The sequence below is a fragment of the Pteropus medius genome, unplaced genomic scaffold, assembly GCF_902729225.1.
Source record: "Pteropus medius unplaced genomic scaffold, Ma_sr-lr_union100, whole genome shotgun sequence".
In the NCBI taxonomy this organism is placed as follows: Eukaryota; Metazoa; Chordata; class Mammalia; order Chiroptera; family Pteropodidae; genus Pteropus; species Pteropus medius.
Window position 1 is genome coordinate 11,685,313 of NW_024349799.1, and position 11,363 is coordinate 11,696,675.

Genomic DNA, 11,363 nt, shown 5'->3' on the forward strand with positions numbered 1-11,363 from the left:
ATACGCAAAATCTGTATACCTTTCAATACAAGTCCATGTCTAGATTTCTCCTCCTAGAAATACTTAGAGAAATGCTCTGTGGAGCATGGATAAGGAGGCTCACCGTGGGTGCTGTGCTGGGTACGAGAAGGCAAGCTCAGCTTGAGCCCTGCCGCCACTGATGTCACTGTGCAGGGAACATGGGGCCATCCTGGGGGATGAGGTTAAGGCAGTGATAGAGGGCACAGGGCCCCACGGAAGCTCAGCGCAAGTCTTCTTCCAGGGTAGAGGGCAGGTTGAGGCAGAAGGAACCGGGAAGGCTTCCTGGAGGGGAAGGTGCCTATGTAAGTCTTAAATGATGAGCAGAAGTTAGCCCAGGGACAGTGGGTAGAGGACATCCCAGGAAAATTACAACTTGTACAAAGTCTCAGAGGAGCAGATGGGTGTCACAAATTCCGGGGTGTGAGGTGTGCTATGGTGAGAGATGAGGCTGGATAAGCAGGTAGGAGATGATGGCAGATTATATCCTATTGGTGATGAGGGGCCACAGAAAGGGTGGGGGTTAGTGACACAATCAGGGTAGCTCCTTTGGAAGATCCTGAAGCAACTATGGAATGAGGGTCTGGAGAGAGAAATGCTTGAGACCATAAAGAGAGCCAGTAGGTGGCAGTGGAAGAGGGACAGGGGTGAGTAGGGACCAGGGGGCTAGAGGTCAGCTGGATGTTGAAGCATCAAGGATAACTTTCTAGCTTGGGGACTGGATGGATGGTGACACCATTTGCTGAGATGGCTGTTACACAGGAGAAGCAGGTGGCCTGATGCCTTATTTGTCCTATGGGGTTCCCTATTAATCAGCCCATGTGGAAGAATTACCAAGAGCCCAGGATCTTACAGAGCTTGTGGGGTTAGGTTTCATCTCATTGCCCCCTAGCCTTTGAAATCTGGGGTCAGGCTCTCTGTACCTGCCCAGACCCCCACAGAGACTCCTACACCATATAGGTTGGGGGCTGTGAAAAAAATGGAAGAACAGTGGGCAGGCCCTCAGCAGGCCAGCCTCAAGAGGGACCCCCAGGGCACTTCCTGAGACCTCAGGCTCAAACTGTGGACACTGGAGACACCAATATTCCCTCTGACCAATCTCAAATACCCTGCGTCAGGAAACCTGCCCAACAGTTGGGTTTACTAAGCCCTGAATGAGGCTTTTTGTGCTAAGGCGCCACAGGCTCTGAGGACACAGGCAGGGTGACATCTAGTAAGTTCAAGAATCAGTGTATCACAGGTGCCACCAGCCCCAGATGGACTGTCATTGGCCTGCAAGTCTGGACAGCAGGCTGAGAGCCTCTGTCAGCCCAGAGTGGGTTCCTGGAGCCTGAGAGAGGGGCAGGAAGGGTGAGGTGCTTTAGGATGCCAGGTTTGCAACTGTTTACCACCAGCCAACACTAAAGTATTTCACTGTTTTAATTATAACCCTCATCAAGTGGCGACATCAAAGGTTATCACCCCAACCTGAGGGCAGAAGGGGAAGATGGGCGAGCTGGTGCCTTTCCATCAGGTGTCGTCCCTGCATAGTCCCCAAGCCACTCCTCTCTTTTCATCCCCTAGCAGCACCTGAGTAGTGATCCGAACTCTCATCAGTCTTAAGCTGACCCCTAGGGGACAGCTGGAACACAGCAGGGCACTGAAGGCCTGGCCTAGAGGATTAGAACCTGTCCCAGGCTGGCCCCCTCAACTTCCCACACCTGAGGGGCTGTGGTCTTGCCCTTCCTGGCCTTTAGCCAAATGGAACACAGAGCCTGAGGCAGGAAGGAGATTCATTCATATTACAGGGCCTGAGGCCTCTAGGCCTTTAAGACCCATCAGCACAGGAGCTCAAGGGCCCAGCAGGCCGGCTTCCGAACTGTCCCCCTTCACCCTCCTGCCAGCACACGGGGGCCCATCGTGAGAAATAGAGCCCAGATCAGCCAAGCTGCACTACCAGGCACTCACGAACAGGCTCCGCACTGTGTCTGGCAATCAATCATTATCTTGCTGGGCTCTGGCCACCTGTAAGGGCCAGACCTGCGTGGAGGGCAGGAAAGAGTTCACCACAGGAAACGAAAACCTACTTGTGTGTAAATCCCGAGAGAGAGGAAATGAGAGGGGTCCTGGGGTTGCTGCAATTCGACTGACATGATCTTTGCTTTACTATAACCTCCAGATTTTGTGTGTGGAAAAACGCTGTCGCTTTAAAAACAGGCCAACTCTTCTGTGCCTATTTCTCACCTCTTCCCCACAAGCCATCTTCTCTAGAAGTGTGGATGGCTCGAGTGGGGGCCCCAAAAACAACCCATGGCTGCAGAGACACGACCTGGGTACCGGGGGCATGGAACCCCATCATAAGTTAAGGAGCATTTGCAACTTCAGCACCACTTTCTAATACTTCAGGACACAGCATAAGGAGGCAGGGAATCCTCAGGTATCGGCAGTCTGTTTTCTCACATCTTAAAGCATGTTTCTCTGTAGGGTAAAGCTCCAGTGTTTGGAAAAACAGTACAAAGTTCTATACAAAACAAACCATTAGGCGATGGTAACAGTAAAAGCAGAGCCATGGTGACTGTGGTCCTTGCCTCACTTCCTGGCACTGAGTTTCTGAAGCCCTTGGAACTTCCCCAATGAGAGGAGTGCCTTTGCTTGTTCACAAGGAGCCCCTTCCAAACACTCCTGAGTTCACACTATTGAGGTGACTCGGGGTGGGGCTCTAGAGAGCCTCAGGGTAGGCTGGTCACCAGAAAGATCAAACTCATGATTAGGAGGTAAGAACTCTCAGCCCCAGCCTCCCACCTCTGGGAGGTGAGAGGGGCTGGAGACTGGGTTATAAAAACTCTCAAACAAGAGATGCGGAGACGCGGGCTGGTGAGCGGGCTGGTGAGCACGTCGCTGTGCTGGGAGGGTAGTGTGCCTGGAGAAGGCATGAAATCTCTATCAACCCCGCCTCCAAACCCGGCCCTTTGGAGGGCATCTTTCCCATGTGGCTGCAGTTCTGTCCTTTATAACAAACTGATAATCATAATGGGGAAGAGTGAAGAAAACATAATAGAGTCACTGCAGTGAAGCTGCTAAATTAATAAAATCAAGTAGATTAAAGAATGAGGAAATAATTCTACTCTTGTTTTCACTAGCTTGGGAACTTAAACTTGTGAACTTTCTAATTCTGCATCAATGCCTAGAAATATATCAAACCTTCAGATAACTCCCTGGTTACCCCCTAAAAGGCTAAGGAAAGAATGTTTACCTACCCGGACCACCTGTATCCATTATTCATACTACTGGTCATCTAGAGCAGTGGTCCCCAACCTCTTCAGCACCAGGGACCGGTGCTCCTATGAGAATCTAATGCCTGATGATCTGAGGTGGAGCTGAGGTAGTGATGCTAGCTCTGGGGAGAGGCTGTAAATACAAATGAAACTTCGCTCGCTCGCCTCCTGCTGTGTGGCCCAGTTCCTAACAGGCCATGGACCGGTACCAGTCCACAGCCCGAGGGTTGGGGACCCCTGAGGATTACCATCTTGGACTCAGTCAGAGGCTAAAACTGCAAGACTGATTCTTACGAATGTAATTTTTACTGTAAGAACTCAGCTTTTCTTTCTTCTTTGGAACACTTCTAGGTATTGCCTAGCTGTGTTTACAGTGTGCGAACCCCGAGACCCTTGAATAAATCTTTATCATTTATTTCTAGCTAAAACCTCCAGATTCTTTTTGAGTTCACTTGTGAATAAATACAGTGTTTTCCTAAGTTCTGAGTTAGCCCAGTGAATTACAGAACCTGAGGAGGGTCACAGGAACTCCCACCTTTGTAGTCAGCTAGCAGAGATACCTACAGGTAGCTTGAGCGCCCTGTTTGTGGTTGCCCGCAAGACAGGCAGTCTTGTGGGACTGAGTCCTTGACCCTGGGTCTGTACTAACTCTGGGTGGTTAGTGTCAGAATCGAATTGAATTGGGGAACTGGTGGTCGTTGTTTGGAAAAAAAAAACACAGGACCTACATATCTAAAGCTCCATTGGTGGTGTGGCAGAAAGGAAAAGAAAAATATTGTCGTCCTGCCTGCCTGTCATTTTCCTCCTCTAGGCTCAGTTTCTCTTTGGTACCATGGAGGGAGGACACCCAGTCCCTACACTCTCTGCTGTGGCTTCCCAAGGGACTTCACCGCTCTGGTTCCAAAGTCTATTTCCTGACTTTAAAGCCAAAGGGTTCTCAGAGGAGGCTCTGAAGCCCCCAGATGCCAAAAATGTGAAGCCAAGACAAAACAACCAAGAAGGGCAAGGGGGGCCGCAGCGGGTGCCCCCATCCCTCCTGAGAGAGGAGGGGCCTGAGGCCGCCCCCTGTTACCTGCTCCACACAGTCTGGGATCTCCGGTGCGCAGGGCAGCGTCCCTACACTCTCCACGGACAGCACATCCTTCAGCAGCTCCTCACACCCTGTGGATGAACAGACAGACAGTGGAGGACCACAGCCTCGGCCCGCCACAGCAGCTTTGCTTCTGATTCCCAGGCCTTGGGAGGGAAGGGCCATGGGAAGGCAGGTTGCCCGCGTTTCCAGGGGACCAGCTGATCATTCAGAGGCAGAGATGGAGAAGCCGGCTCTGTGGAGAGAGCTGAGACCGGCGCTTGCTCTCCAGATGTTCTTCCGCTGGAACAAACCCCAACAAGGAACACACAGAAAAGAGACTCACAAATGAGGAGGGCAGGCTGGGGGCAAAGGGAATCAAGGAGGCCTTCCTGGAGGAAGGGATATAGGACAATACTTCCTGCTCAAAGTGACTCCAAATGCACACATTACCCTGAGGCTGAGGCCCTCTGTAGCACTGCAAACTCCAGAACATCTGGGATAGGGTCACCCTCAGGGTGGCTCTACCTCCTTCTGACTCAGTTATACAGGTAGCCTCCCTCCTCCGTCCCTGAGCCAATACCCCCAAATCATATTGGACGAAGGAAGTCAAACCTGCAAAGCTCGTGGCATGAGCACAGGACAGGTGCAGTTAGTGATGGCCCCATAGAGTCAACTCCATTCACGAACATTCATTGTGCAGTCCCCCAACCTCTCAGCTCACTTGGCATTTTGCCCTTCACCTCTATGGCAGTGATTCCTATTTCCTTCCTGCCCTCCCAGAACTTGGGGTACCTCACAGAGAAGGATCCATCCTGCTCTGAGCCACACAGACAGGAAAACGTGTGTTCTTTCATGCATAACAGGAAGGCCTCAGGACTCCTAGTAAACTGTGTTCCCTTCACAGCCAGGGGAGCAGCCTTAGCAAGTCCACCTGCTGGCAGCCTGAGCTACTTTCTCCAGACAAACAATTTGGTAGTGAGAGTGGCCATAATCTGAGACCATATTCCTGGGGTCTCTCACAGGAGGCCTTTGAATTGGGGGTAGGGGGGAGAGGGATTTTATATTGCCCCCTTAGAGGGAAGGGGCAGAGAGGAAATGAAGGAACCGGAGAAGTTTAGAGGAGGAGAGGGGGTAGGAAACAAATGAAGGAAACTTAGAAGGGAGGCAGAGGGACAGAGTGACCAGCTCTGTCCAGGTTTTAAAACCGCAAGTCCCATGTCCTGGGAAACTCTTCAAGAGCTGGTCTTCTAGAAAGAGATGACCTCCTTAGGAGGAGGAGAGAGAGAGGGAAAAAAGGAAAGCAAAGAGGGAGACAGGCAATGGGAAGGGCAGCGATGTCTGACTCTGGTGTGGGCCTCCATGCAGAGGGTCAGAGCCGCCCACAGCCCCTTCACGGCTGTGAGCCCAAGATTCTTCCCCTCAGGCTCCATGCAGAGCCGCGTCTGGAAACATCGTGAGCTCCTGGGACCCCCACAGGAAGGACTCGGAGCTGAAACCCAAGTCATGCCAGTCTCCCCAGCTGGACAAGATCCTGAGAGCCCCTGGACCTCTTCCCCCAGAAAGCCTTACCTTTCATGGCGAACACCCCCCGGCAAAAGTCCTTAAAGTTGATTCTCCCCAGGTCATTGGGATCCAGATATTTTACAAGTTTTTCCACCTGTGGGAAGAAAGATGTGACAGGTATAAGCTCCCCAGAAATGCCCCAGAGGGTTCACGGAGCTGGGGTGAGGCTGGCAGCCTGGCCAGGAGCCTGGGGCGGATGGAGGGATAGGGTTACTTAGCTCGTCAGCTGAGCTAAGTAACCTCCTGTGGTCCCTTCCTAGCCCTCTCCCCTCCATGCCAACCTGGGGTCAGTGCCAGCCCCAGCTGGTAGGGCGGGGGTGCACTTTATCCTCCTGTCAGTCAGTGAGGAAAAGCAACACCAACACTGCAGTGTTCAGAACACAATCTGGGTCAGTCGTCCCCTCCAAGTCCTTCCCACAAAGACTGGCCCATGGAAAGCAAATGCTCTGATTTTTTAACTTAACGTTAAAATAATATAAACTCACTGCAGAAACTCTAGAAAAGAGAATAAATTAACCACTTATTTATGTATTTATTTTGGTATTCTGTCGTTCTGAGAACCTTTGGTCAAATTCCCCTTTGTCTACAAGGAGGAAACAATTATGTCAGCATCATTGGGAGTGTTTCCTCTCTTCCACATCCAATCCGTATCTAAATACTGTATCCCAAAGCTACTTTCCCTTCCACATCACCCCTGGAATCCCACTTGGTCACAGCCACCATCTTCTCCCTCCCTGACTATGCGTACCTTCTAATTCATCCACTTTCTTCCACTTTCAGCCCCCTCCGATTCATTCTCCTCTTCAACTGGATCACCTGCTCCCCTGCTTAAAATCTTCCAGTGACTGTCCACTACACACAGGCAACTCTGTAACATGGGCGACAAGGCCCTACCCGATCTGGCCTCTCCAGCCCCATCTCCTTCCACTCTTTCTGTCACTCACTGCATTTCAGCCACACTGGTCTCAGTCAGCTCCTTAAGCTAACCAAGCTCTTTTCTGCTTCAGGGCCTTTGCACATGCTATTCTCGATATTTCAAATGCGTATCCTCCTCGTTCATCATGTGACAACATGTATTCATCCTTCGGGTCTCCATTTGGCCTCTATTAAATGTTTCTCCACCAGACAAGTATGTCCTGACCACTCCCATCTAATTAGGACCCATCCTGCTAATACCCTGTTTCGCAGCACCCTGTACTTTCCCTTCAGATCATTTGTTGTAATGTAGAATTACAATTAATTTGTATCTTCCCCTCTAGAAAATAAGCTCCTTGAGGGCAAGGATCACGTCTGTTTTAATCACCACTGTGTACCTAGTAATTTATATCTTGACTGGTAGGTACACAGTAGAAGCTTCATAAATATTTGTGGAGTAAATGAGTATAAATGGTTCTCCAAAACACCTAAGTTTTTAAGGCTTTTGATAATAACAGTTGCCAAAATGTTCTCTGTAATGATGTGGTAATTAATTCTTTAATCAGAGCAACTGACTTCAAACTTCCGAGCTCTGAGTATTTTGGAAACAGTCAACTTTGTCAGAACTATCTTTTCTAATTAATTGGAACCAATTTTTCTCCTACAGTTTCCAGTGCCTGAAATTCAACTTCTTGATATTTCTTCCAGAAGCCTGCTTCTAAATCAACCTGTAACTTCGTGGCAACCCCTCCACAGCACACATGCGAGCATTCATTCATGCATTCACGCATTCACTCATTCACTCGACAAGCACTTCTTTCATGCTGGGCACTCTGCTGGGGGCTGATGGCTAACCACACACATGGTCACACAGACACACACACAAACAGCCACATATACATACATGCACACACACTAATCCTCAGGCACTTCCCCTCCGCCAGGCAGCCACCATCATCAGTACTTAAAGTACAGTGGAGTAAGGATGGACTCTCTCCCAGAGTTCATTTGGGCTGGGTTGCGGGTGATAGAGATAAAAGCATGTTGGAAACTGTAGAGCACAGCATGTAGGAAGGGGATTCCTGTCGCTATTCTTGTTAATACTGTCATGGCAGACACCCTCCAGCCCACACCCCCACCACCTGCTCTGAACCCAAGAGATGCTGGAGGATCCATCTATTTGTAAGGACCATGTTTCCTACATGCCCATGGGACACTTCCAGTGTGGCAGTGGCAGCAGGGGTCTGAAGTCCTGGTCATTGCCAGTGGCCTGGCAGTATGGAGATGTATCTAGTGGGCTTTGGAAGATGAGCGTGAGCAAGGACAGACCTCACACGAGCATCTCTCCTCCCTCCCTGAGCTGGTTACACTGTTTGTCCACTCGGGTGTGAGTCCAGGGTTGAGGGGTGACCCCTGAAACCTAGTACCTAGTGGGTTCTGGGGAAAGGCCTGAGGAATTCCAGTGAAGGAAAAAGATGACTTTCTGCCAGCTCCTGCCTCAGCCAGAATATCCTCAGCATTGCAGCTGCCCTCCCACTCCAAGGCCGCCTCTGGCACTGCCAGGCAATGATGTGGCTTCTGAGAATAGCAACGCCCAGGTGCCACCTGCAGGGCTTTACCCACTACCCCAGCTGCACCCCGCCTCCTCTCCTCCTGTCCTCTCATCACTGACATTGTAGGGAGTCTATGTATGTAGGGATGGGCTGGGGCATCCTGTACCCCCCAGCCTCCTGGCACTCACCCCTACAATCCTCTCCAAGGTCAGGGGCTATGCCTCAATTATCTCTGATGCAAGCCAAAGGCGGAGCCACTGAATGTTGAATGGCCGATGAGGAGCCCTAACCTCATTTCCACCTAAGAGGCAGAAGCCTGTGGATTTGGTCTGTAATCCACGGGGCCTATGACCCGCTGGGGCTGGGAAATACCGGTGGGGCCTGTCTATCCCCCAAGTTCCTCTGAGGTGCAGAGGAACTTGATGATGGCAGATAGATGGAGTTCTGAAGGCCACTGCAAAGTCCCTGGAATGCCCTGAGCTGTGGCACAGGAGACTCTCACAGGGCTCTCTAAAGAGCAGAGGTCCCAGAAAGTAGTGGGTATGAAAGTGCCATGTCAACTGCTGAAGAAGAAAACAGGCAGGGTCATTATAAAATTATTATAACAATAAGTACCATATTTATAGGCTTAATGGTTTTTAAAAATAAACAATAGCATAGCTTATATAGGGAAGTATTAAAATCCTTGCTGAGTTCACTGAGGGCTTGCCATAGACTACAGCGTGGTGCTCAACTCTGGCCATAGTTAGTCCTACCTAATCCTCACAACAGCCTTAATAGTAGTGACTATGAGTCTCCCATTTTATAGCTGAGGAGACGGAGGCTCAGAGACGTTAGACATTTAGAGAGTCACTGTAGTGGTAACTCTGCCTTGCTCTCTGCACTCTGCTGCCTTCCTGCAGAGGCAGGCTCTTACTGGGTTGTCTACACCACACTGTAGTTTCAATCCCTTGTACTCTGTGTATCAAAGGACTTTTACCTCCTATAGCTGGAACCCCTGACCCTGATCACCAAGAGCCTCAACCTTCCTGGACATTAGATAACCTTTTGCTGACCCAGATCTTCATTTTATAGACAGGGAGGCCAAGTCTCAGAGAGGGGTGGGCTTGCTCAAGGTCACACAGCGAGTTCAGCAAATAACCACCTACATGTGGTCTTTATGGTCAACTGGGGCCACAGGCGCTGGAGGCCCACCCGGCAGTTTATGCACCACGCATGGCTGGGCCGCCCCTGGAGCTGAGCTCGGCTCCTCGGCCAGGAGTGTTGGGCACACTGGGCCTGGCAGGGATTGCGTGAGCAGCTGTTGTCACTGAGCCACACAGCTGGGCCATGGAGCTGGCTGCCAGGGAAACTGGTTATTTCACTGGCAGTAAAATATTGATCTTGTCTTTTTGGGGCCATTCAATTACCAGGCTTCCCCTTCTATTTCTGTGGCCTTTCTCTTCAGGCTATTTTTTTCTCGCATTCATTCCCCTGGGTCACATCTCTTCTTGCTCAGGCTAGACACTGTTCGGAGCTTCAAGCCACTGCTCTCTGCTTGATCACCAGCCAGATCCTCCCTGAGCCTGTGCCTAGCCACTCACATCTCCCTAATTTTGAGATCTGCAAGCCAGATGGACTCAAACAAGCCATTTGCCTCTGAGGTCTCAGCTGCCTTATCTGAACAAGGGAGATAAGCTGGTTTAGTCTGAAGGTGAAGTGCCTAAAAATGTTAGCCATTAGATTATTACTCAAGCAAATGCTTTGTAGCTCTTCCTTTGCCTGATCTAAGCACTCTATACACATGGATTCATTGAACCCTCACAACCGCCTCAGAAGGAGATACAATTTTCATTCCAATTGTACAGGTAAGGAAACTGAGGCGCGGGAAGTCTAAGTCATTCAGGGTTAAAGTCCCACAGCTAGTAAGAGGCAGAGTTGGGATCTGAACGCAGGCAGCCTGGCTCCAGAGTTCATGCTCTTTACCAATAATTATTATTATTATGTCTATTAATGTAATTATAATCACTGTTATTATTATCACAAGTATATAGAGGCTTACTCTGACCAGAGAAAGAATAAATTTGTATTCTGCTCTCTTTTCGCCTAGAAAAACTGGCATGGGTACAAAGAACCTCTGGTTAAGAATTTGAATGAAGTCAGTCCTCACTTAATGTTGTCAACAGGTTCGGAGACTTTAAGTGACAAGATGTATAACGAAACCAATTTTACCATAGGCTAATTGAAATAAACAGGGTTAATATCAGCAATGCATCTCATCAACGTTATAACAAAATGACATTGAATGAAGCTACATTATTAGGCCTGCTGTATTCAAAGGAAAAAGTACAATTTCAAATGTGTTTTTAAAGCAGAGGTCTCCAACTAGCATTCCGGATGCAGCTTTAGACAGACTTACAATTTTTTAAATTAGATGCCAAGATCAAAAACCGAGGAAGGCTTCTGGGTCAGGTTAAGATGAAATCAGTATACTACGCTTCTCTCTTCCACTGATTATAAAGAAAAACTCTGGACAGAACACATAAAGCAACAATCTTAGGACTCTGAACAGTAAACAGTAGCAGAAAAATTGGGAGGAAAATTAAAACTCAAAGTTAAAAAAAAAAAACAAAACAAATAAAAATCTTGATGTAAGATGAATATGGTGGTGGTAAGACTCCTGATTTATTTTTTCCTCACGTATTTTCCAGCCATAACTCAGGTAGCCCAAATCCCAGAACTACAGAGCAGGTGTAAACAGAAAAAACTCCAAAAGAAACTCCCTATTTTTCATGAGAGGTCAGGGGAGGGAACCCTTTTAGGACAGAGAGACTGGAAGAAATGCTGTTTTGTTTTAATTCCTCTCCCAGCCCTACCCCAAAGCACGCCCTAGCCCCAAAGCTGGATAGTAGAAGCAGCAACAGCAGCCAAAACTCTGAGAGTTTGAGGCACCTAAAACTCTGAGAGAGGAAAAATCTTTCCCTATGGAAAGAGAAACTAGGAAAAGTG

General features: G+C 49.2%; 1 protein-coding gene across 1 annotated transcript in view; it reads right to left on the reverse strand.

Annotated features, from left to right (window-relative positions):
• RAB11FIP4 (RAB11 family interacting protein 4) overlaps positions 1–11,363 on the reverse strand; it is a 97,956-nt gene that overhangs the window by 64,289 nt on the left and 22,304 nt on the right. The window contains exons 2-3 of the mRNA XM_039886045.1: positions 5,914–6,001; positions 4,345–4,433 (exon numbers count right to left, since the gene is read on the reverse strand). Of these exons, the coding sequence (XP_039741979.1) occupies positions 4,345–4,433; positions 5,914–6,001 (177 nt within the window). The remainder of the gene's footprint in view (positions 1–4,344; positions 4,434–5,913; positions 6,002–11,363) is intronic.